General features: G+C 47.0%; 1 protein-coding gene across 1 annotated transcript; it reads right to left on the reverse strand.

Moving 5' to 3' along the window:
• Positions 1 to 816: 816 nt before the first annotated feature.
• Positions 817 to 26,995, reverse strand: LOC113990861 (myosin-IIIb-like). The gene is made up of 29 exons (XM_039383222.1): positions 26,815 to 26,995; positions 26,679 to 26,744; positions 26,474 to 26,604; positions 23,577 to 23,679; positions 21,261 to 21,363; positions 20,644 to 20,800; positions 20,221 to 20,323; positions 19,827 to 19,955; positions 18,505 to 18,613; positions 17,185 to 17,301; positions 16,674 to 16,774; positions 16,148 to 16,234; positions 15,908 to 15,973; positions 15,475 to 15,588; positions 14,327 to 14,438; positions 12,923 to 12,969; positions 12,548 to 12,613; positions 12,150 to 12,269; positions 11,174 to 11,259; positions 10,878 to 10,925; positions 9,322 to 9,369; positions 9,043 to 9,134; positions 7,725 to 7,847; positions 7,256 to 7,371; positions 6,745 to 6,944; positions 4,705 to 4,794; positions 3,669 to 3,834; positions 3,078 to 3,350; positions 817 to 1,449 (listed from the first exon to the last, which is right to left on the reverse strand). The coding sequence occupies exons 1-29, from the start codon at positions 26,938 to 26,940 to the stop codon at positions 1,381 to 1,383; spliced, it is 3,168 nt and encodes a 1,055-aa protein (XP_039239156.1). The 5' UTR covers positions 26,941 to 26,995; the 3' UTR covers positions 817 to 1,380.

Genomic DNA, 26,995 nt, shown 5'->3' on the forward strand with positions numbered 1-26,995 from the left:
ATGAGTTCTTAGAAATGTTTTGGCTGCAAAGTGGTTCTGTGTGCTACCCAAGAGGCAGGCTTCCCAGCTGCCCAGCGTTGGAGGAAGCCAAGAATACTGGCAGCCAAGGCTGCCCAGCAAAACGCCCCTGGGTTCAGCCAGCAAGACTCTGCCAACAGCAGCCTTTGACTGCCTGGACCGGTTCTGTCCTGAACACCTTCAAAGCAGCTGCCAAAACCCAACACGAGGAAGAGAAAAGGTGTGTTAACACTGCAAGGCAGTGCCAGGGAGAGCCAGGACACTGGACTGGAATAGCCACCACTTACCTATCTGGAGCCAGCAGTATGCCTCAAGATCCAGTGCAGCTCAGCACCAGAGCACAGGGCAGGAGGAGGAACAGCCACTCACACCGTGTCGCATTAGTAACAGCACCAGCCTGGACTCAGCTGTGCTCGTGCCTCTGAGGGAGGAGGGAAGTGGGGTGGGCAGCATGGTTGTCCTTCAGAGTAGGGGGATCTTCCAGGGAACCAGAGGCAGAGGGAGCTCAGCACAGGCTGCAGAGGGGAGATCTCACTGATGGTATACAGAGGGAGATGAGGCTGGTGTGGGAGGAGAGCATTACAGGTGGAGTAAGGAGTACTCCAGGAGAAAGTACAGCAAGAGTGACTGTTAGAGCTGGTAGTTGTAGCCAGGTTAGCGGCCCATGAGCCTTCAACTTCTCCACTGAGATACTTAACGTGATCCCGTGTCTACCCTCAGAGGTGTTAGCCTTTCATTTGCAATCCATGGCCAAACTGAGTGCAGGTAACAGAAACAAAGAAAACACTGAGCTCCTCCTTATAGCATAAAAAGAGATTTACTTAAAAAGGTAGAAAAGACAGTACAAGTAGTTTGGTCCCTTATATTCCAAACCCTCTACACACAGTGTAAAACAGTATGTTGTCCAGCCCAGATTTGTAGTGATTTCAGCCAGGATGAATGAGTGTTTCACCAATGATTCCCTGACTTGAGCTCTTGTCAAGGACTGGGGAGCAGCATGCTGCTGATGCAAGGGCAGGAAATTCCCTCTGCAAGAAAGATCTTCTTGACCCTTCTCAGCTTCTGCTCAAGTGCTCCTGCACTCAAAAACAAAGGACAGATCAGTTTTATTTATATCCCCATTAGCTCCCAGAGCAGCAGATACACAGGACCAAAACAGAGAGAGAAGACTTGAGGAGAAAGAGGTAGGCAATCAGTACAAGTACTTGTGACAGAACAGATTGTTGGGAGATATGCAGTTTGTGACTATTCAAAGTGCTAAGTGAGGAGTCTCCAGGAACACTGAAGTATTGACATGCAGACTGTCAGGCACTGTGGGTCCGTGCAGAGTGTGACTGCTCCCATCCTCTCCCTCTGCCAGGGTCAGACTGGTCCAGATACTGCAGTTGCAGTCACTGAGACTGGGTGAGTTAATTTCTTCATCAGTCCTGTCTAAAGGCACAGGGCCAGGTGGATGCAGCAAAAAAAAAAAAAAAAAAAAAAAAAAAAAAAAAAAAGAGAGAGAGAGAAAAAAGGAAAAAGGCAGCTCTGTGTCTGAATACATTAGTACATTCACTACTAGGCCAGGGCCAGCAGCACTTCAAGAAGATAGGGCTGAGCCATTTGGACCTGCAAGAAAGTCAAGAAACACAGCTCATTGGAGGACATAAAAGGAGGGTTTCATTCAGCTATCCCAGTGCTGCAAGTTGTCTATGCAGTTCCCACATGTTTTGTCTTTCTTCTGCCTAATCTCAGACACAGGGAGCATCCCCTGGGTATATCAATGAATGGTACGTAGAGAAATGAAGCAATTGAGTCAAACATTTCAGCGAAAGGATTTTCTCAGCCATCAAGAGAAAGACAAGACAGGCCCCAGCTAAAAAGCTTTGCCACAGCATGAATTCCAGGTGGGAGTGGAACCATACAGGAAGCTCAGCAATCCTGGTGCAAGGCTGGAAGCCCTGTGGTGGGTCAGCAGCCAAAGACATGGTCTTCTGATCCTTCTCCACTCCCAGCTGACATATATCCAGAGATTATCCCACTACAGCTTCCACCTGCCTTCAGCAACTGAGTGGGACAGGGATTTACCCACTGGAGAGCTGCACATCCACTAGATGCTTCAGACATCACAGGGTCTGCCAAAAGGCCCTTCCTGGCCCACTCCGTAGATTCCTATAACTCACCCAGTGGATCACAGTCTCAGTAACCATCTGTGCTTCCAGCTGCTGAGACCTTGTTTAAAATCCTCTTCACAGCAATAAAAGTCACTGCCTTTTCCAATGTTTTGAGTCTTGCCTTCAGCTCACTGCCCCTGCTATCCCTCAGCACCTCCCTCCACCACACTAAACCACTGCAGCTGACAACCATGGCATGCAGACAGGCATTCCAATAGTTCTAGTCCTTCCAGCCCCAGGCCTCCGACAAACTGTGAGCTCCCTCCAGCAGCCTTGCCATTGTACTGCAGGCACTCTGTGCACCAGAGCTGCTGGGAACCCAAACCTCAGCTAATTTTTCCCAGTTTTCCTGGTCTCTTTGCAGTCCCGGGATGGAAGCTGGCTGCTGCTCTCTGTTTCTCCTGCTCTATTTCTATGTAGCTTGTGGCCAAGAGATGCTCCAGGTGGAGCATGAAGGGAAGAGCCCCTTTGCTCCTCCATTTCCCTGGGAGCTGCAATTGCTGTTTGCCCTCGTGCCTCCTCCTTACCGAGTCATTTGGGCTACGCATCCTCAGCGGTGACGGCTTGAGTGCCCCTGTTCTGACATGTTCGTGGAATAGGAATTGAACTGCAGTGAGGAGCAGAGGGACAGCATTAGGGGAGCAGTGCCTGGGACACTGGTCACATCACAGCCCTTCTGCCTTGGACTTTTCTTTGGGCATCTCAATGAGCCCCTCTCAGGGTCTCCTCCCCGGATGGCACTTCCAAAGAATACAGTCTTGATGCCAAGACCACCAAACCCAAACCCATCGCCCAGGAGCTAAGAAACCAAGTGCTACTTGTGGAAGCCTCCTGTCTCCCCTGGGCAGGGCAGCTCCACATGTCCCAGAGGGGCCATGGCTTGGCAGAGGATATGCCCCCGCTCACCTGCTGGATTTCCTGCATCGCCAGTCGTATGGAAGAGCGGAGACGAGGGAAGGCTTGTTGTCTGGTCTCTCTAGAGCTTGGATTTGTCCTACTCTTGTCCGAGGTCTGTTGGTTTTGGAAATTCTTGCTCCTTCTGAGACACGGCAGAGTAGGTTTGCTGATGGAAGGCATGAAGGGACAGGACTGCTTCTGTGGAAGGGTCTCTGCTTTGCCTGCTGGTGAACTCAGCATGGGGTACTCCAGATTTTCGTAATCCAAATTCTTACTACTTTTCTGAGGAAAGGAAGAGTGGATTCAGCAGTGGTTTGTAGACCCTCCAAACAAACAGCACAACAAAGAGGAATACACAGCTGTGTCCACTGCTGACATACTGGGGTCGGGGGGTGTCATCCATCTGACAGTGCCTCTCCCCCACCCCAGGACTCCCCAGCTAATAGCGTTTCCCAGAGCCTGCAGAAGCAGCCAAGCCACTTGGCCAGAATGGGACACTCCTCAACAGGAAAACAAAAGAGACATGATGCTGCTGTCCCTCTATCCACTCAAGGCACAGTCCCCCATCCCCTGTTCCCACTGCAGATCCTTGGCATTCACCTGCCCACAGGGAACAGTCAGTATCTCCATGAAGGGCTGGATGCCCACGGTCTGGTGGTACCGAACCAGTGCGGTGAGCGAGGCATGAGCCTGGTGCTCCCCCAGGATGATGTAGCGTGCGTTGGGCTGCACCTGGATCATGTAGTGTCTGCAGCGGCCTTGGCCCCTGGGGACATGCACAGACAAGAACAGTCACGGCACAGGGCTGCAGCGTCTCTCCAGCACCTGGTTCCTGCTTCCTCCACTTGTGGTCTCAAGTGGCCAGACGTGACCAGCACCCACAGTAACAAATACCAAACAGGGGCAGGAGATGTGCTGTGCACTAACACGCTGTGCTTGTAGGTGCTGGAGAAGCAACAACCTCAATGCTTCTTTCAACCTGGTTTGTACACTCAGCCATATAGTACAGGATCTCTACCCTTGGAGCAACAGCACACCACCCAAAAACAGGTCTATTTTTTGGCAAGAGACAAACTCTGCAGTGCCCTATCTGCTACTACAAACTGTCTGAGGCATCCAAAACAGGAGAGGCTGAGCATCCTTATTGGACTCCTGTGTGGAGCAGGCCATCTCCTCCAGTCAAGCAGAATCACAGAATTCTAGAATTCTATGACTGTAAAATTCCAGGATCATAGAATTTCATTAAGTGCTCAGTTTCACAGAACCACAAAATCATTTAGATTGGAAAAGACCTTTAAGATTCTTGAGTCCAACCACTAACCCAGCACTGCCAAGTCCACCACTAAACCATGTCCCCAAGTGTCACATCTATGTATCTTTTAAATACCTCCAGAGATGATGACTCCACTCTGCCCTTTGCATCCTCTTCCAGTGCTTGACAGCCCTTTCCATGAAGAAATCCCTCCAATGTCCAACCTGAACCTACCCTAGCACAGACTGAGGCTATGTCTTCTTGTCCTGTTGCCAGTTGCCTGAGAGGAAAGGCTGATCCCCACCTTGCTAGAGCCTCCTTTCAGGTAGTTGTAGAAAGCAATAAGGTCTTCTCTGAGCCTTCTCTGCAAGGTTCATTACCTACCTGTATGTCAAGATGTAGCCTGGTTGGCTTTGGCTAATCCGAACAAGGAAGCAACCCAAAGGCTTGTCATGCAGCAGGTTTTCAGCTTCCCTGGAATCAGGAAAGAGTTTTTCAGTGGAGGGTGAGCAGATGCCTTGTCACACAGCAGGGATTCCCATCCTATCTCATGTGCTACCAGCATGGTGCTCCCACTCCAAGGGAGTAGCCAGCATCTGCCCTGTGAGTTCCTAGCTACAGGTTTCCCGACTCGGGCTTGGTGGTGCAGGAGGCATTAGGGGGCTGAGGAGGCACAATACTCTCAGCAAAAGCTCCTCCAAGCAGGGCTGCTCCAAACCTGCTCCAGCAGTTTGACTAGTGCAATAGCAACAGCTGCCTTCAAGCACAGAGCATGTGACAAAGCATTGCTGAGATGAGGGGTCTGTGCCTGTGTCCATTTCCTATGCGCCAGGGCTGAAGAAGTCAGGATACAATGGGATGGGGGGTAAGCCCAGTGCCCTGGAAAAACACCAACTTGGATTACACCAGTCTGGCTCTCTAACTTCCTGCTGGAAGGAGGTCTTCCCCCTCTCTGCCCAACAGACAAAGCTCTGCTTTGTGCTTGTCATGTGCCTTGCTCCAGGCTAAAGGTGACAGCAAATCACCAGTGTAATTCGGGATTGCTCTGTCTGCTCCATTTCATGAGGCTGAGTTTACACTGCTGTATGGAGACTTTAATCTCCACTTAAGCATCAGTGTCTTTAGTCCTTCATTGTGAAGTGCTCATAGCTACCCTATATTTGAATTTAGACAGTTTTGTCTTCCAGGCACAAGTTCCTCTCCTGCATTCTTCCATTTATGGACAAAAGCATTAATGCAGGTTAAGGCATCGATAATTATCTTAAAAAGGGAAAAAAGAAATGCAGCTACCAGGGAGTTGTCAGCTATTGTAGTGTCCTTTACTAAGCAAATGTGCTATGTAATGGTCTGTGAGTAAAGGTTCACACTGATAATCTGACAAAATCCAGGCACCTGTGATCTCATAAGACTGAAATAGAATTGCAGTATTAACAGATAAAAAGTTAGAAATTGGAACAAGATGATGAGAGTGTTCAAGTGACAGCTTGAATAGCAACACCAACACAGAAATCCCACCAATTTTGGGATACTGGCAGTTAGCAAGCATGGAGAACCATAGATTAATTTGCACACAGGTGAGACTATACTGCAATTCTGTTCACCGGCATAACCAGTATTTCTGATTATCACAGTGCTTGGAAAGTAGTGCCTAGCTCAGCCAAGAGATTAAGTGTGAGGCAGACCCAGTAGCAAAGCTTCAAGCATTTAAATAAAGGTTTTTGCAAAAAAGCTTTAGAGTTCACAGTCTTGTAATCAACTGTAAGAAAGATGGGCATTGTGGATGTCTCTCCCAGCTTAAAGAGAAGTAAATTCCACCTATGCTGCACCCTTCTTGGATGGGCAGAGGTATCAACAAAAAAACCTTCCTTTTCCTCTGTTGGGGGGCTTTGGAGGAATTTTGCCATGGGGTTCTCACTAAAGCCTGATTTTAATATTTTTTTAAACAATTGTACACTGAATTCTGTATTCTCCTGCTGTAAACTGAGGTTTCCTCCTGACCTGGACTGAGATACAAAAACAGTCATAATGAGTCAGACCAAAAGTCCATCTTCATGTCTCTGCAAATGGTCCACAGCAGGGTATAATGCAAGTGTGTATTTCCTTTCCCATTACTTTACAAGCCTCCCTTCCCTGCACAGGATCTGTATTGAGGAACCCAGAATGGACGTATTTCCTATGACTTTCCACAGTCTTTCCTTGGACCTACGTAGAATGTCAGCATTTGCATCCCATGACAGGGACTTTCAAGCTTCCTCCTCAGGGTTTGACACTCAGAGATTAAAAGGGAAAGGTTATACGGGTCACTCCCATTCCTTAAGGAAGTAAAGCCTGGCAAATCCAACCTATGCAGTCCTCGTAAGGACATGGTGGCTTCTGCCTACCTGTCACAGCCCAAGCTGCAGCCACTGTGTCCAGTGTGCTCACCTCCTGCTGATCATCCCATACAGCCAGCTTGGAAAGGCCCCATCATCCTGCACGACCTTCTCAGCCTGTGTCTCTCTGAACCAGCGGAGAGTTGCTCCTCTCCTGATTTTCTTTATTTCTGCTTCTTCTCCAGCGTGTTCCTCTGTTCCCAGAACAGGGTGAGGTACAGAAGGGTCCAAGAAGTTATCAAAAGGAGTGGACTGAAAGTGAGGACAGACAGAAAGTTGGGATGAAAGCAAAGTCAAAGGCAAGGGGTCTTTGAAGGCATCACTTTGGTAGGTGATCCCATTCCTGAGTCCCTTAAGACAAGATCAGTTGCAAACTATCAAATGCTGCTCTCAGTTTCTCAAAGGTCCTGACCATGCTTTCTAACTAACAACACTAGGAAAGGACTCACGCTTCTCATAACAAAAGTGACATTCTCCTGGGACCACACGCAGGAGAACATGTACATGCAAAAGGTAGATGGAGCAGGGAACCAGCACATCTGGCTAAGGGGCCCCAAAACTACCTCTTTTAGTTTGCTGCGTGGCCGTGGCACTGGTAGCTGTTGTGACTTATCAGAAGGATGGGGATTAGGCTGAGGGTGCCTCTTCCGTGGCGTGGGAACTGGAAAGTGGCTTCTTTCTGCAACAAGAGGAAATAAGTAGGTGAAATCTAGCATCCAAGATCCATCCTCTGTGTCCCCATGACAGGGACAGTCTCTGCTGCACAAAGTATGTGGGAAAGACACAGCCTGGCACTCCTTCCAGCAGAGTCAGGCAAACGACCTTCATGATGCTGCTTCTGCTCCCCACAGACAAAGCTACACTTTCAAAAAACAGAAATGTCAGCACCTCCCTGCCCATCATCACACTGATGGAGCCCCCAGCCCCAGGAGAGCTGAGGGCAGGCCACCATCCCCTGGAGCTTACAGCACTTCAGGGTGATCATCACAACAGTGGCCACACACGGGGGCAGTGGGAGTGGGAGCAACTCACTCTGGGCCTCTGCTTCCAGGGCCAGCTGCCGTCTTCTTTCTTTCTCTGCCAAATTCTGTGCTTGAGCTCTCAGCTCAGCCACCAATTTTACGTAACTCTTCTTGCATCTGAATCCCCTATAAACTGTTCAGAGAAAAGCTGTGGTTAGAAAAAAAAAAGTGCTGTTCATGCCTCAGTCACTCTCTCAGGGAAGAACACCAGGTAATATTCTTTTATCCAGGGCAAAGTCCTCGACACTTGAATCATGTTAATAAAGATCAATGGAAACTCTGCTGTGAGCAAGTGGTCAAAACCATGTGAGAACTGTCTTCTACTCTCTAAGTTTCCAGATCACAGATTTATAGAAATCCAACTACAGATCTAAGCCCTCATCTCTAATGCCAAGGCACTGAACACCTGAAAAACAGTCTCACAGAAGGGCCTGTTAACCCTCTATCTCCCTGGTACCCTTCAGACACCATGAAGGAGACAGGATTTCCTTGGTGTCAGTCCCCAGGATAACCTTTACCATAGGCAGCTATCCCAGGGTTCATTATAGACACTGCATGATCCCTCCTACTCTACTAGGTATTAAAGCACATGAACTGAAAGCTGCACTCTCTCAATTTCTTACTACCCACACATCTTCCCCATGGATGAGAACAATGCACAGCATGTGACAGTCTGACATTTGTCACACTGTATGGTGCACATCTGGAAGCTGCTCAGATGCTTCAGCAGTGCAACAACCCATACAGAAGAGAACTACAACAGAGAAGAACTAGGCAGGGTGACAGCCTCCTCCTCCTCCTCCTGGTTGCACTTTCCCCATAGACCCTGTGCAAAGGGAAGTACCAAACTGCCCACAGCCACTCTGGAGAAATAGGCTGCCAGAGCAGATGCTATGTGGAAAGAAAAAAAAAATCAAGCCAGATCAAGACTTCATCCTCTTTGAAAGCAGGAATGAGATCTGCTTCACTCATTTCCCTCTGCTCAGTTCAACACAACTCACAAACAACTTGTTACTCCAGAGGACAGTCAGCCAGATTTCAGAACGAAGCCAAATCACATGCCTGCCCTGCTCAGCTCTCTTGAGCACATGCTTTCTCTTTCCAAGGCTCACACTGTCTGAGGGCTGTCCCTGACTGAGGATGAGCACTGAGGACGTGAGCATTTGTAATGAGCACTTTGACTTCACAGGGCCTTGATAGGGAGATGGCACCTGCCCTACCCTTCTGTCATCTGTAAAGGTGCAGAGGTGGAGTAAGGACTGCAGAAAAGGTTCTCCTTCCCCTGGTCTGAGATCAGAGTTGAGGGACTCTCCTCTTCCAGTGCTCACCTTTCTGTATGACAACTGCTGCTCTTTCCAGTCGCTCCACACACTTTGCCAGCTGTTCCTGATGCCAATATTTAAAGAAAAGTCGTGACTTTCTGTGAAGTTGGGAAGAGAAAGATGCAGGGAGTAACCCTGTTTATATAAAATGGCATACATCATCCTTTGGACAGGCCTTTCCTACAGCCATAAAGTTCTCCCTGAAGAGAACCAGGTAACAGACTACATGTATGAAGTCTCTGCAGTTTAGGCTCCCCACTCCCAGCAACAATGATCCATACCTACCCACATATCCAGCCTTTCAGCTCTGTACTTTGCAGTATCTCCAAGCAACTGAAAAAGAGAAAAACAGTAAAATAAATAACTTTCCCCCCAAACTGAACACGATATAGCCAGTGTTTTTAGGTGCATAAGGGGGAACAAAAATGCCTCAGCAATTCTCAACAGTCAGTAACTTGTCAGTCTGTCTACCTTGAGGCACAGCTAGTATCACATTTGAGAACATCAGCAAAGGGGTTCCCAGAGGCAGATTTCCTTCAACTCCCTGGGAGGCAATTCTGCAGAGCCTATTTTATTCTTAGAACTGTTCTTCCTCATTTCGTTTTCAAGTCATTTGAAGGACAAAAGTTGCAAGGTCGGCACAGCAAGACTTCCGGGAGAAAGTCTGTTTCCAATTCCAGTTTCATTTTGCAGACTCTAGTGACAAAATGTGGGTCACTCGGAAAGATTCCCTGACACTTGGAACTGAAAGCACTACTGTAATTGCAACACACAGACAGCTTCCTCCCTCTGCCTGCAAATCCAGGCTGTGAAATCATAGTGACACTTTTTGCTAATATCTCATACAGCAAAGCAGAAGTGGTTTTACTTCTATCTCAGCCAACTTCCACAGTGGCACAATCCAAATCCACAGGAATTTTTTTTCTCAAATGCATCCTATGTTTTTTGTCTCTGAAAACACACCACGCTGCCTGTTTACAATCACCTCTCTCCCATCTACGAGATTCTCTTGTGATCTCACTTTGTTTGCAATTATTATTCAGAACCGTCAGGAAGTTCAAAGAAGCACTGTGAAGGCTGGAGGAGCTACTGCCAGGAGAGAACTGTTCCAGGAGATCATTCAAATCCTTTTCTTAAATGACTAGAAAAAAAACCCTCCTTAGCTGGCTGCCTTACGTGTTTCATTCTCACTATCGGTCACAATTGACACTGGCAGGAAGAAGGAACTGGGAAAGTGGAGAAGAGGAGGTGGGGAACTGCTGCCCTAGATGTAGGAAGGAGAAAGCTGACAGGATAAGACTCTGTCCCTCTGCTGAGATGGAAAGACATTTACATGTGTAAGGAACGGTCAGGTTCTGAAAGTGCTGAGGGTATATTTTGCCTGTAGACATACAAAATACTTGGACTAGACACATCCTCTCTACCCTGGGAGACATTCAATGATGGCTGCTTGTTCAGCATTGTCTTTATTTTCTTCTCCCATGAAGCCATTAGGAAAAGTCTAGAGAGGCCCTGCCACACTGAATTCACGGGACAGTCTTGACCACTGTTGTCACTCCCTAAATAAAGTATCTTGGCCACTTTTCATTCCACAAAATAGCAAGGCTTTATGATAATTGAATGGAATTGCTACATAACAATTCAAGAAATATTTCATTGATCATTGTACCGAATGCTTTTTAAATATTAAATGTCCTTGCTGGGATCTTTGTTCCCCACCACCTACCACCAAAAAAACCCATCCTGTTTTTGTCCCTTTTACTTGGTTTGCTATACTACTCTCAGAGTAGGAGCATCTGAAGAACAAACCAGACTGCACACAACAAAGTAAGTGTTCCTACCTTTCTTTTGTGAGGGAAACACCAGGTTTAACTAGAAGAATTGCATACCTGTGGAAAACAAACCCATGCAGACATGTAAGAGCCATATCCCTGACGTGCTGAGCTGACCCATGTCACCCTGACAGCAAACAACAATAAATCACTGTCTTTCTCACTCAGCCTCCCACAGCAAACAATCCCATGATCTCAGACAACATGAACTTTAAAGAGGCTGTTTTACTCCTTGCCCATATCTGCTTATCAAGGTTGATTCCCTAATAATACCTAAGAAGGAACATTTAGAGGTTTTAACAAACCTCTCAGCAAATTCCTCAAAGAAGGGTCTCCAGGAGAAACCATCTCTTCGGATACGGATTGTCTCCAGCAGTCCATTGTACTGGAGCTGAAGAGCACCACAAAGAGGATCCAAGAAACAAAGAGAAACAGGCCATTAGGACATCAGTTTGTTCCTTTGCAGCCAGAAATTACTTCATTCAGCCTTAAACTTCTCCAGTTCAAAATGAAAAAGTTTTTTTCTGAAAATGTTTCCTTGGTTAGAGACTGAATTTACCACATCCTGCAACTCTGATGATTAACCACTCTGAGTTAGAAGTTGGAAACCGTAAAAACCAATGACTGAAATAACTTCACCTTCCAGCCATGGGTACTGCTTTGCCTCTGTCCCTTAGAGGATCACTTTTTATTTCCAAATCTGGGCACAGAAGTACTCTGAGGCATGGATGAACTTCCTCTTAATCCTATCCTTTCTTATATACATTAAACAGGCCACTGAGCTTTCTGAACTCTTCTAATCATTTTCAGTTTTCTTTAAAGCATCCAGACCTCAGGCCTGACACAATATCCAAATACAGTCATATCAGTGCATTTCAACTCCTATCAAAGCAATCCCATTTTGGCTCCTATTCAGAGTTGGCCTGGCTGCTGGGTGAGAACAGTCTCCTCTGGAAAGGATTTTTTCTGGAGTACTGTCTGTATCAGTCACCATCCAGGAGGAGATGCAAAGGTGAATCCTAGTGCCTGAAAAGCACAGCTCATTGCATTTATGGAAAAGAAATGGGAGAGAACTAAGATTGCAAAATCTGGACCTAGCAGTCTGTGTCACAAAAACAACCAAGTACTTAGAACATTCACATGTATATAAAGTGTGGTCACTCTTTCTCTTGCAAGGGGAGACTCAGATGAGTCAGCTTCCACAGCCTTTTGCTGGGGTCTGCCCTCCCACTGAGACACGGCAGAGGTACCTGTAAAGGACAAAACACTGCTTTTCCTCACCTGCAGCAGCACCATCTGGTTGTCTACCACACCTGGTTCCTTCTGGCTGTTGGGCTTTACGCAGCGCACAAAGTGTGGGTTGGCAGAATACAACCTCTCCATGAGCACCATCAGAGAATGCTGCCAAGGGCACAGGAAGATCAACAGTCCATCAAGCCAAAACGCTGCCAGAGCCTGACATGCCATACCCTGCAGCGGGAACCATTTTCTCACCCCACAGCAACCTCCTGGGCTCTGACAACATCCTGGTCAGCCCCACCATGATCAGCCATGCTTGGCACCTGGGAAAACCCCTGTTTACACCACGGATGCTTTAACTATGCATAGCAGTCTGGAAGCTCCAATGAAAACATCACTGCACTCATCTCACGGGGCACTGCAGGGCAGCAATACCGTACCCGGAACTGAGCTCCAACAGATTGTTTCCGTGTGCTGTTGAACTTGTCGTCTGCTCCTGGTATAACCTGAAAACACACCAAAACAAAAGATCAGCCTTGGAAAAAGTGCTTGATTGATGGACAAAGAGCTCTGCTGGAAGGCAGATTGCAAAAAGGAGAGAGAATGGATTTCTGGCGAGGGAAGACAAGTCGAGCAGCAGAAGCAAGCAAAAAACACAGTAAAAAACAAAGGATAAATTGCTGCAAGCTGATTGCGGTCTGCTTTTATTTTAAACCCACTTCTGTCTGCTCTTTTTCAGCCAGTTTCTCAAACAATATGACTGTGGTAACCATGCCAACATTCATCAATTGCCACATAGACCTGAAGTTCAATACCTTGGCTTTCATATGAGGCATAAGTGTCCCCGTCCTGGAAACAGTGGCTGGAAGAACAGAGACAATAGTTAATTTTGTATCTTGGCTTGCAATCAACCATGTCTAAACATTCAAACCTCACTTCACACACAAGCCTCCTCACAAATACTGAATCACAGACAAGGCATTAGGTTTCACCATGTAAAAATACAAGGAAAGAATTAGAAAAAGGAAGAAGAAAATGCAAATGTATGAAGCCTACGATGTAGGTAATATTATCTTCTGCCACTGAGAAGACAAGGCAATCAGGTTATTAAACAAACCTAAATGACTTTCAAAAGAAATATCATCAGCAGGCATTTAACAATGCAGAAAAAACCAGTGCAGATAGCAAATGGGAAGCTTCCTTACAGCAGTCAGGTTATCTAAAGTCAGATGAAAAATTCAGGGAAGCTGAATTTACTGAGGGACCTGATAACAGTCTCGCACACCCTTGATGCGATGGTTTCACGTGAATCATAAAATCACAGAACGGTTGAGGCTGGAAGGGTCCTCTGGAGTTCACCTGAGCAGACCCCTTTGTTGAGCAGGGCCACCTAGAGCCATTACCCAGGACTGGACAACTAACCTGAGGTTATTTCTGATGTTTATGAACTTTGAAAGAGTTGGGACTAGGCTAAGTAGCTTCAGTAACAGTGAGAAAGAATAAAGACAGTCCTGAGCAGAAGAGTTGAAAAACACAGTGGAGAATAGAAATGAAATTATCAGTTTCTTGTAAATCCCAGGAACTGACATGGACTGAAGGGGACAAAAAAATTATAAAATTTGTGTTTAGCCAGCCAACTTCCAAGGAAGCATCCACCTGACCTTTCTTTAAATTTTTACTTTCATAGAAGCCGTGGAGATCTGAGGGCTTATTGATAACTGGAAAAAGGGAGTGCAGTGGTAGGAAAAAAATAATGCACTACTTCAGAGTTTTTTAACAATTTGTACCTGAAAAAGAAAATGTATTTGAAAGGAATAATCTCTACACTCATTGCCCGGGGTTTTACAAGACTCCGTTTTCAATGTGAACAGGTAGAAGCTATGACCTTAACCAGCTTCATTTCTAGACAAGAACAGAGCAAATGGAAAAGGCCAGTGGCAACAGTCCTGCACTGGCCCTGGAGAAGATAGGAAAGCATCTTAGCAGTGACTAATTAATTCTCTGGAAGAGGATACAACCTGCCCTGCTTTCCATGCAGGGGGAATATACAACTCCGAAAGCTCAGTATATGCCAGCAGCCCACTCCAAGCTGCAGCATTCCTAGAGTCTCCCAGGGGCTGCCAACTGTGAAACACACTCTCAGAATATGAGCCTGATCCCCACACTTAACTCTTGCTAAGGTGGGCCCTGGTTCATGATGGATGTGCAGAGGGACTTGCCTGTGAACAGCACACTGAGCAAGGGGGTGACACTGCTGATGAAGAGCCCACGAACATTGGCTGGCAAGGTGTCTCTGTTCTTCTCTAGGAAGCCCCTGGCATCATATTGTACCTGGAGAAAGGACAGCAAGTCACTAAAGACAGCACTGAAAGCCACCCCTACAGCTCGCCAGGAGCAAGTGTTCAACTGAATGTACTCCGGCTTCCACATGAATTCTGTAAAGACATGTGGACCCCATCCAGATGCCAATCCTGAGGAACAAATCCCTGCAGATGGCAGAGGCATCAGAACCACAGGAGTGCAACATAACATTGAGACATCCACCTCTGCTTTTTCTCCTTTCCTTGATTATAAAGTCTCATTTACTTCACTCTCCTTGCTCTCCCCCTCTTCCCCTTGAATAGGCTTCCACTCTGTTGTCATGCACTCCCTTGTTTCCATTGCTCCCTTCTTTTCTCATCTCTAGCCTGCCACTCTCCTTTCCATGTTAAATGTTAATTTTTGTAATAATGAACATCACAAACAATAGCTTAGTCAACAGTGGTGAGATTAGATTACTAAACTACATATTGCAATTACCTGAATTGTCATATCTGCTCCTGTTCCAAAAATTATCTCCAATCAATACAACTTACTTGGATCAAAGCTTTCAAAATTGGTGGCAGTAAAGTTACATGCATTAGCACTAAATCTCAAGTTGCTTAGATACCACTGAATGTATAAATAACTGTCTCCACTTTCAAAACATTAATTACCTGGCTGTTTGCACAGTGTTCCTAAGTGTTTGCAATAAAAAAGTCACTGCTATGCTGTGAAAACCAATAGGTAAAGGAACAGCCGTTATCCTGTCCTTTAGGAGTGCACGGTGTGCATTTATAAAGTACTGTTTTAGGACTAGAGTTCTAACAGAATGATTATTTCTAAAACCCTACACTTCCCAGAAGTCGCTCCACTTTCCTCAGGGGTCCTCTCTTCCTGTATGGAAATCCCACAGAATTGTAGGAGGCAAGCCGTGGGAACACATCGCTTCTGTTATTATCATTGTCAGACCATACACTCCTTAACATCAAAGCCTTTTTTGTCAGGCAACACTTTCTTCCCCTCCAACATACACTACAACAGCATTCTTCTTGCAAACAGTACATACTTTCCCAGCATAGTGAGTGATGCTGAAGCCCAAAACATGGCCTCGGGCTGGCTGGAAGTGTAAATTGCCTTTGAAGCTGCTATTTAGTTTATCCACAAAGGTCTTATCGGTTGCCTGCAAGAAAGCAAATTTCAGAATCAAAGGATCAGGCTGCAACAGAGATCTGATCAGGCCACAGAGAAACAAAGCAAAGTGTTGGAAGTGTCCTTGGCTGTGCAACAGTGTTCTGTTGTACCTTCTGATTCCTCACAGGGATGCCAATACCATTAGACTGTCCCTGATCTCCATGTCCTGTCTCATCAGTCACACACAAGGACACCTCTGTTCATCTTGCTCTTTAAAGTGCACTCCCCAACTTCAGAGCTCTCTCTGCAGCCCAGATATTCATTTCTACATCCCCCACAATATTGTCTTCCTCCTGTCTCATGCATACCTGAGGGAATGCACTCTGCTCGTCCAGAAGAGACAGTAGCCCAAGTGGCTTGGCCAGGAGCAGATTCTGCAGGAAAGGAGACACATGACACATACCTAAAGCCACATACGGAGCATCCACTCTCACCCTCACCACCCTTTGAAGATGTCCTTCCCAGGTGCATCTCCTCCCCATGACAGAAAGTGCAAGACTTCTCTCTTGGCTGGATGGAGCAATTATATTGTCAGTCCTCTCACTCACCAGAATAGGTTCATTATTGTTGAATGTGATAGTCTCCCAAGGCAGCCCTTCTTCCTTATAGGCAGCCTGCTCCATCTGGAAAATGTGCTGAAATAAAGAAAAAAGAGGTTGGAGCACCCATCAGACTTGGCTAGACAACCCTGAACATCTTCCTTCCTGCCCTGAACAGAGCACAGAGGCATGGTGCTCTCACCCATGGCATGAGAGGTCTAAGGTGAAACTGCTCTTCTGTGTGCACCCACTCACTGGTGGTGCTGCATAAAGCAGGAACACTTTCCAGAGTGTAAGTGTTACTGCTCTGACGACTTTGATCACTGCTTGATCCTTCTACTTCTTCCTTCCCTGTTCTAGTGGCTCCCCTGCCACAGCAGACAAGGTTGATAATCTCCATCCTGCTTCACTAATGGCTATTTCTGTCCTGCCAGGCAATAGATCTGTTTTCCCCCAAGCTCTCGTTCATGTGCTAGGTAGAGCAGTGCTCTGCTTTCTCTGCCACACAAGGTGAGATCGCCCTCAGCAGACTTACATGGTTGAAGAAGTGTTGCAGCTGCTCATTGGCCAAGTTTATGCAAAGCTGTTCAAAACGGTTCACTGGAAAGTTTTCAAACCCAAAAATATCCAAGATGCCTAAAAGAGGGAAGAATACACAATGGAGCCTGCAGACTGTCCTTGCAGATTGCTGTGTACACCAACACACAACTAAATCTCCCATCACCCAGCTCTTGTGGGCCAGGGAAAACCCAGCGGAGAGAAAGTCTTCCATAAGACCCCTTGAAGAGTCAGTTAGGAGGAGACCCACTCCAGCCCTCAGCTTCTCTGCTAAGCCAGAGTGCCCCAGAACTACAGCCTCACAGTTGCTTCAGATCAGCTGCCTGCTCAAAACTTCATGCTGCTGACACAAATCTCTCCAGGATCATGGTTTTGATAATGGATCCCTGCATGCAATCTCTGTGAAACCTCATGCTGTGTCCGTCCTTCACTGTGGCTGAGGGAGGCACATTTGAGAACAGAACAGGAGCAAGGCAGGCAGAACTCACCTATCTCCTTCAGCTCCACCTCAGGATCCACGTTCTCAGCCAGCAGCTCATTGATCTTGCGAACGATCCAGCCAAACACTCGGCCGTACACCATCTTAGCAATGGAGTCCCGGGCATCTGCACAGGGAGAACAACAGCAGCTCACTGAAGGGCTCACAGGAGAGCAGGGAAAACAGCACACAAACTGGCTCAGTGCATCCACCTCTAGCAAAAATGTCTAGTAGTTTATGAAGCTATTTTAATAATCAGATAAACAACAGATATCTGTCTGATTGCCCCTGCTCTCTGTAAGCATAAAAAGAGTTCTTCAATTCCAAAATCTTCACAATCTTTCTACAAGACCAGATGTGGCATATTAGGGCATTTGTGAGATCATCTAAAATGGGAAATTTCCTTTCCAAAAAAGTCATTCCACTTTCTAGAATATGCATATACTTGTTTTCCCCTCTGAAAATCTACTGAGGATGGGTCCCCTCACTGCTAAACCAAAGGAGAAGCTCCAAAGTATACTTGGCAAATTGAATGGTTCTCTTCCTTCTAGCCCACAGCTGCCAAATGTTTCAACGCTGTGGGCAAGAGAGGGATACAAATAATGAAAAACTTGCTGACATTCTAAGGAGGAGACCAAATCAACATGATCTGTTGCATGGTGGAGATGTGTATTTTATTGCCTAGAGAAAATTTGGAAAACAGAACTAGCTATTTCCCCATTTTCATTTTTTTTCTTTCATCTGTTTTTAGCAATAATCTAGAAGTTCTGTGACTTCATGCCTTTTTACTTAATTTTTAAAATATTTTATTTTATCTTAATGTTTTGGTCTGGATTATCTTGGATTATTTTCTTGTCTTATTGAAGGGGAAAAGAACACCTTGCGCTTGCTTACTTTACCACACTCTTTTCTCCTCACTCTGTTTCTGATACTATGATATCTCATTGATTCTCAAAGTTGTTTGTCCATCTATTGCCTAGAGCTCTGCACTCTGCCAGCACTCTGCAACAGGAGGCTTCCCCTCTTTTGTACAAATACCTAGAGTTCCCTTCTAGTCTGGACTGAAGAAGAAAGCAAAGCTAATTCCTTAGTTTCTTATTTAATCTCTGCAGCCTCCTGGAGATGAAACAAAAGCAGTATTCATGGTCTTACATGTGAGCAAGAGACTAAACATATGGACATCAATACACTTGCCTCTGTGCGAGAGGAATGAAAGGGCACAGAAGGACATCTTTGTTCCCAACAAGTTGCACATGTGTGGGGATACCCTTCCGTCAAGTACGGGTCAGTCATTCTAGCCAGCACATCTGCAATTCGTTATGTTTCCTACCTTCTGCCTGCTGCTGGGTGTGAAAACGCTGAATCTGCTCCCCTCGGGTCACTGACATCGTACAAACAAGACATTTTAACAGTTCATCTTCCTGGACTCCAAACTGGCCCTGGGAAAGAGGAAATAGATGAGGAGAGTCAATTGTAAATCCCTTTTGTACTCGTGGGGTTTGTATCTGTCTGTGTGTTGATGGGGTCGTGATTCGGGTTCAGGCCTTTGAGCCCCACTGTAAGGTAAGTGTTACTGTTGGCATATCACAGCACCAGGGTCAGATGTGGGCTCTGAGATCTGCATTATCCTTGCAGTGACCAAGCTTACCCTCACTCTCTTTGAAACACTTTTTGTGTTGCTCTCCCAATGCCGCCACTTTTCACCTTCTTTGGGAGCCATGCCAGTCCCTGCTGAGAGGTTTAATGACTTATTGAACAGCACCACATGCAGGTGACTGTGCAGGTGCTGAAGCATCTGAGCTTCAGCTTAGTCACATGAACCCGTGAGAGGCAGGAAACAAAGGGAACTCATACACACCAAACCCCTCAGTGATTTAACAGGAATTCCCCTCCTGTGGGCAAAAACCGAGGAGCAGAATTTCAGAAGTAGGATAAAAAGAAGTTGGCTGCTGAAAAGAGATAGGTGGTTGTTTCAGGTATTGCGTAGGAGGAAAACAGGCAAAGAGATGGGAGTGAAAACAAAGACCAAGAGTGTTGGGATTTCAAATAGGTCAAAATAAAAAGACATAGAAGTGGGAGAAATATGTTACATTTTACTGTTCTGTGTTGTTAACAAAGCAGGATAATGTATTCATCCCATATAATAAAAATGGGATGGTCCTGGGAAATATATACTTCTTAATCTGTGATAATATGATGTGAAATAGTAGAAAGTTTAATTATGGATAACCAATTAAAAACTATAGCAGTTCATGTGGTATCCTTGGACAAGATCCAGTGAAAACACAGAACTCATGTACAGATACTGCACACCTGAATTTCTTTGAGGCAGCACCATACTCAGTAACACATAACATTTAGTTTTAAAAAGCTTGTACTGTATGAAACCAACAAGGCACATGTTGACTATGTAACATACTGGTTCTAGGCACGCAAGAACCAGAAGCTGGGAAGCATCTCTTTGAGAATGAATAGCAGTGAACACAAACACAGTGATGGGGTCATACTCTGCACTTCCGGGAAAAAATTCTTTGTTCTTTAGAGGCAGAAACACCCTTGGCCATCTCCGGCAGGAGCAGCTCCTACAGTCAATTGCCAGTGGGAAGCAACATCACATCCATAAAGTTTCTGTCAACTCTTCTTGTGACTCACCGCTGCAGCTTTCAGCCATCCCTTGGAAGCTTCGCTGACTTTTACGGGCCCACTGCTCTCCTCAGGATCAAAAGTCACATTGCCCAGAGACAACACACCAGCTAAGATAGTCTGCATGTCCACTTGCTCCTAAAACACAAAAGAAAGGTGACCGAAAACCTACCAGCAGGTAACATGTAAATATGGAGGCCCCAGAAGTTGAAGAGGTTAAGGGAAGATGCACAGACAACCTGTGGAAAAAGGCTCTACACAAGGACTGGAAGACTCAGGTGATCTGGAAGTAACATGGAAAATCTAGAGGAAAGAAACAGGACCGAGCTTCAAAAGAGCAGCTAGAAATAAACCCTATGCCTGCAGGAAGCACAGATGGAAATTAAGTAACTCTAGAACTGACCTGTTCTTGGAAGCCCACCATGTCAAGGGCATTGCACACCTCTTGGTATTTGTCCTTCCAGCGCTGAGCTACATTCTGTGTACCAAATTGTCCACTTACGTACCTGAGAAAGTGCATATCCCACACAAAACTGTCACCCAATCAGTACTGTAAGTCAGTCCTACCCCAAGGGAATACAGCACATCAGCAATAGTGGAGACTCAAAGAGAAAAGAAACTTTTCCAAGGTAATATAGCAGAGACCCCAGACCTCCCAGCTTCCACTATGACCCATAAGATCTCTTCACATAGCTCCATTCAGATCCCACTCCAGCTACCATTCATCCATGGATAAAGCCCCAGGGCAGAGGCACAGTCTCCATCATGCTGTTCTCCCCTTCACTACCCATCATGAAGACTAAACTGGGGTCTGCCTTTGAAATACCTGTAGAGCGAAGGATCCAGTAACCCATACATCTCCTTCTCCTCTGAAGACAGTCCAGCAAACATGTAGTAGAAGATATGGAAATTCCTCTCCCCAGCATCTTGCTGCACCACCCGTGACTTCTCTAACAGGTACTCACTCAGCTTTGCACCTCGCACTGCACACAAAAAGGTGACAGGGTGGTGATCTGGGGGACATGAAGTTGCTTGAGCTGTCCCACATCTCTTCTTTGCTGATAAGAGCACAGCCCTGTCTAAATTAACTTCCTTGTGTCCAAGACCCTCTAGGCTGCCTACCACACTGGAAACGGATTTCTTCATGCTTCCTGTGATCTTAAGAGATTCTGCTCACCTCCTTTAGCAGCAACAAAGGCTTCTGACACAATAAGTATTACTGATACTTAGCCTGAACTATCACCCCCTTATCCTTCCTATACTCCCGCTCTGTCCAAACCCAGGCCTTATCCAAGAGGGGTTGCTCTAAGATTTTACTTAATTGCATACCCTTCCCACAGGGAGTCAGGCGCCAAAATTTTACCCTCTACAAGCTTTGGCTACCCAGTCCCCTCCCTCCAGTTCCTAACCACTCCCCAAACTAGTAACTGCCCTTTACTTCACCTGTATTTTTCTGGAAACGCAGCTGTATGTATTTTCCAAAGCGGCTGCTGTTGTCATTCATCACAGTCTGGGCATTGCCAAAAGCTTCAAGCAATGGATTCACCTAAAGCAAGTGAGGAAGCAGAACAAGCATTCTTCAAATTAAGCGATCAAATCTAACTTGCTTGGAAAAGTTTAATTTTAGCATTTGCTATTCAGCATCCAGCTGGAAAAGGATGAATATGGAAGAGCACCTATTTCATCACAGCCTGGATAAAGGAATTCAAAGGGGCAAATATAACAAAGATTAAGCAGCATGAGATTAACAAAAATAAGCACAATCAAACTGATTGGGTCTTAGTAAGACCACTGAATCATTTGTTAAAAGGTTGGTATAACAAATTTCCGCACAGTATCTGACATGGTAGCACTAGATAATTAGACTGCTACACTATAGCAATAAGCAAGGTCAACGTGGCACTCAGTTAATGTAGGTGTGGCATCTTAGCTACTGGAATTTGTAGATACAAGGACAATGAATTACATAGAAAATAAGAGAACAACCAGACCAGCTTGCTGAACTGTATGCAAAGAAGGTGAAATGATAATTTTTCTGTATATGAGGAAACAATGCCTGTCAGCTGCAAGAACTGCTCAGGGTACATGGTGGGCAGCCTGTTGAACTCAGCTTTAAGGCACGACATTGTAATCCCAAAGGGCTAACTTAGTCCTTGGATATATCTACAGGAACCAAGTAAGATGCATATTATTTCTTTACCATCACCTCTAAGCTTTCCAAGGGCAGCTCATCTGGGCTGAAGGGAGTGTTATTTCCAGTGGAGGAATTGCAGGCTGCCTCCAGGCCCTGTGCTGAGCAAACACAGCTATCCTGCTTCTGGAACCTGCTCAGGTCAGAAGCAGCCTGGCAATGTGGCCCAAGCCAGCTCTAAGCAGAGACAGCAGGTGTAGCAACATCACATTCTCACAACAGAGCACAAGCATTCACCTTGGATCCACCATGGACGATGCCACACTGAAATTAATATGCCACTCTACAGCCCAAAGCATGGCATGAGGTATTGGGTTTACATGTCAATATTTTGGAAACAGGAGGGGCTAAAGGGCGACTTCTGTGAGATGATGCTAGACACTCTGCCCACATCCAAGAGAGCCAATGCGAGCTGGCTCCAAGACAGACTTGCCACTGGCCAAGGCTCAGCCCACCAGCGATAGTAGCAACACCTCTGAGATAAAAACTGCAGCTGGAAGAGAGGAGTGACAATGTGTGAGAGGAACAGCTCTGCAGGCACCAAGGTCAGTGAAGTAGGAAAGGGAGGAGGTGCTCCAGGCACCAGAGCTGAGATTCCCCTGCAGCCCACGGCGCAGAGCATGGCGAGGCATCTGTGCCCCTGCAGTCCATGGAGGTCCAGGGGGGAGCAGAGATCCACCTGCAGCCCGTGGAGGACCCCACACCAGAGTATGTGGATGCCTGAAGGAGACTGTGACCCCATGGGAAGCCCATGATGGAGCAGACTCCTGCCAGGACCTGTGGCCTGTAGAGAGAGGAGCCCACGCTCGAGCAGCTTTGTTGGCAGGACTTGTGACCCTGCAGGGGACTTGTGCTGGAGCAGCCTGTTCCTGAAGGATTGCATCCCATGGAACACACCCACAACTGGAGCAGTCTGTTCCTGAAGGACTGTCTTTTGTGGGAGGAAGCCCACATCAGAGCAGGGGACGAGCATGAGGAGGAAGACAGTAGCACAGATAATGTGCACAGAACAGAGCTCAACCCCCATTCCCCATCTGCCTGTGCTGCTGGAGAAATTCAATTCAGTTCAATTCTTCAGATCAAAGAGACAAATATGTTTCAAAAAGAATTAGCAAGGGTGTATGAAAAGAGCAAAGATGGCAGTTAGCCAGTTAGCAGGTATGTTCCTGACAGTATAAGTAGCCAAGGAAAGGTTACTGAAGGCTGTGTGGATTCTCCATGCCTGTGTACCATTAAATCAAAACTTCATTTTTCCATTGAAATTCCTTGTTTTACCTGAAACAGGAAATGATTTGGAAAAATGCCACTAATCCCTTGTAACAGAGAACACGATAAATTATTGCAATAGTTTTCTATAATTTAAGAAACATCCCCAGCAAACAGAATTACTGACCCTTCCAATTTGTCATCAGCTATTTCACCATTCTTATATACTATTTTCTTATGTGTCTTATGTATCGTTCCCTGATTTCCAGTGGTGATTCATCAGCAGGCTTCCTAAGCCTCCCTAAGTTGTCTTGCAGCAGTGCTGCTTCTCCATGTTCAAGCACCACCCTGTAATGACCTACCTGAAGGATCTGCTGCTCCAGCTGCGAGTTGCCTTTGCATAGGTTCATTATCTGCTGCAACAATAGCTTTGCACTCTCTGTCTTCCCTGCACCACTCTCTCCACTGCCAAGAAAAAGCAGAAGAAATTCCAACAGCTGCAAAGTATAGTTGTTCTGCCCCTTATGGCCTAAGTGCCCTCAGTGCTACAGTGTCTCTGTAGCAGAGCGTGCTCTCCACAAGTTTCACAACTTTTTCAGCAAAATTGCAAGTGTGAGTACAACCCACATACCGCAGCTTTACACTGGGTGTCCCACAAGATCCTGGTCCCTCCTCCTCAGGGGAATTTTCCCCCATCTGCAAGGGAGTACAGATACACCCCTTGTCACTTCTGGATGGGATACACCAGACACACCATTTGTTCTGCTTCTTAAGAAAGCTGAATCTATCTTCTGGAAAACAAACTCCTTCAAAAGTCATCTGATACATCAACTGCCTCACCTATGCTGGAGTCAACAGCTTCCTGTTTCTCCAAAGGGATTTGCCCTATCCATATCATATCCACAACTGAATGCTGATCTTGAGTGGCAGTCTCAAATCTCAGGTGCTTCACACATCCACGTGCCTCAGCTAGCTGACACCACGGGCAGACAGGCACAGAGCTGCCTGTACCCCAGCGTCAGCACTGCACGTCACCCTGCTGACACACATCCACAGCGCCTCCGCCTCCAAGTCAAACAACCAGCACTTGGAAAGCGCAGTTTGCCTTGTCCTGGCATGGAGAACATATGATCAGTGAGACAACGTGTCCCTGACTGATAACACACCAGCTGAGAACTTCAGCATAAGCGTGGCGAAAAAAATTGAATGCAGGAAATGCTGGAGGTATCCTTGAGGGCAGGTCTCCGTCTCCACAGCCGACCTTTGAGCTTGTGGCATGCTTTCCTGCTTTGTAGCTCCCAGTGGCTCTGTGCTTGGGATCAAGTATATGTCACAGGTAGGCTGAAAACCTCGAATACTAGAGCACATACCTGATTTCAAATACAGATCAGACCAGCACCATCCAAATAAGCACAAACAAAGCAAGACCAGTTTGCCAGTTGAGAACATGCCATCCAGACAATGCCTCTGCTCAGTATGTCAGATTTATTTTTGTTTTCAGTAACTTGCTTCCTCCCCAAGAGAACTACCAGTCAGCACTCCTAAGGTTCAAGCTTGTCCTTAGACCCTCCAACAAGCACAACAGCTTCAGCAGGGCCTGCAAGCGCTATCCAGCTGCCAGTGTGTAACTGTTCCAGGCTGTGAAGAAAAGCAAAGTCATCTTCAGGTGACCCAAGTGCTGTACTACAGCATGCCCAGGTTATGACTAATGTCTGTTGTGATTGGGAAGGTAAGAGGAGCCAGTAGAATTCCTAGCTCAGGACAACTCAGTAGCCATGAACACTTGTCACGTGGGGACAGCTGCTTTGTCTAACATCAACCTCTGAAACACGCCATGCAGCCTCCCAGACTAAGCTGGAGACCCTAAAGAGACTACAAGGAACAGCAGAGCCTGGTGTGTCCTTGTGCTGTTTTGATGAACCGTGGTCTAGGAGGAGTGACCTCCTCCACCTCTACCCCAACTCCTGCTCAGGTCAGGTAATCTTGTTAATGAGTGTTTCACCATTGATAAGAGAGCAAAACCATAAACTTCCTGTGATAGCAACACACAGACCAGTTGATAGGGTTGCAAGACGCACAAGAATACACCAGACTCTCATCTCTGAGACCACAAACTGCTGGCATAAAACAATCAGAGCAATGACCTCTTGGCGAATGCTCACAGGTTCTTGTCTTCCACATCCCAAGGCAAATATGATGATTGTTCTTCATCCCCAAGAGCCCTACCAGCACTGCCTCTTGCACATGCTGACTCCACAGCCTCCACTTCCTGAGAGCAATTCACATAAAGCAAAGGCACTGATGGCCTGCAGGCTACAGAAATGAATGGGGCTCAAGTGACCCTCAAGGTCAGCTCCCAGTCCCATCAAAACACTCAGGAGTGATTCAGCAATTCAGTTCCACACTATGTAGTCTGAAAGTACTGACAAAATGGTCAGAAGCCCCATATAAAAATGGGAGTTTTAAATCAAACACGCAATTAACATTTTAACTATGATGACATTTAAACTGTTCTCTACAACACCCAGAAGAGGCGGTTTGTGCTTTGAGCCTTTCTGTTTGCTGTTTGAGGCTTTCTCTGCTAGTGGATGCTGTTTGAGGCTTTCTCTGCTAGCTGACACTACCTGCTGCCCTGCAGAGTTTCAGCAGAACAATAGTGACATCATGGAGTGAAATGTTCATGATACTGAAACACTCTTTGGTTAAAACAACACTTTTCCCCCCAACTTCTAGCACACAGAACTGGCCGTGACAATGGGATTCTCCCCAATAGTCAGAGAGCAAAAAAGCATATTTAATTCCTCCTGCTTCTTTAATCATACATCGGAAGCTCAACTCTGTGCAAACAGGTTCCTTCCACTATGTATAACCTTTATACAGCATTCACTGAGGTAGTTGTGTTGCCAGAGGAGAGTACTTTGTGACTTTCCCCGGAGCTGGTTAAACCTTTCCAAAGGCACGTCCTTCCAAAAGCGAACCTGGCATATTCAGCGTCGTGACCAGCATCGCTGGCCGAGCTGCTCCAGGAAAGCCAGCTGCTCCAGGAAAGCCAGCTTTGTTTGCCACACACCTCTGCCGCGACCTGGAAAGAGGTCGGGATGAGGGATGCGCTGCCAGCGCAGACGGATTTTGACTCGCCAACAGCACCGGAGACGGGCTTCACCTGAACCTTCGGCGGGCAGATCCCAGCGAGGGCCCGGGGGTTGTCACTCGGCCTCCCACCGCTGCCCGCCCCCGGGGACCCCCGACCACCCCTCACCTGACGAGGATGCACTGGTTGCGGGGCCCGCCGCCCCGCCGGCCCAGCATGGCGTGGTAGGCGCGGCCGGCCACGGCGAAGATGTGGGGCGGCAGCGAGTCGGTCTGGAGGCGCTGGTACCGCTCGGAGACCTGCGGGGAAGCGGCGGCGGACAGGCGTGAGCGGCCGGGGGCCGGCGGGGCGCGGCGGGGGGCGCGGCGCTCACCTCTCTGCCGTACAGCGGCAGCGGCTGGAAGGGGTTCACGGCGATGAGGATGTCCCCGATGTCGGTCTGTGGGAAGGGGGAGAGCGAGTCAGCCCGGAGCCCACCGCCGCCCCCCGCCCTGCAGCGCGGCACTCACATAGATGTGCTGGCTGAGGAAGCGCTCCCGCAGCCCGGACAGCAGCGCCGCCTCGTCCAGCTCCGACAGCGCCGCCAGGTCTCCGGCCCTGCCCGACGGGGGGCACCGTTCCCCCAGCGACACCATCGCTACTCCCGGAGCCGCTGGCCCGCCAGCCGCCCACCCCTCTCTTCTCTTCTCT

Source organism: Pipra filicauda, unplaced genomic scaffold (assembly GCF_003945595.2).
Source record: "Pipra filicauda isolate LSUMZ 115617 unplaced genomic scaffold, ASM394559v2 scaffold2_size9829703_pilon, whole genome shotgun sequence".
In the NCBI taxonomy this organism is placed as follows: Eukaryota; Metazoa; Chordata; class Aves; order Passeriformes; family Pipridae; genus Pipra; species Pipra filicauda.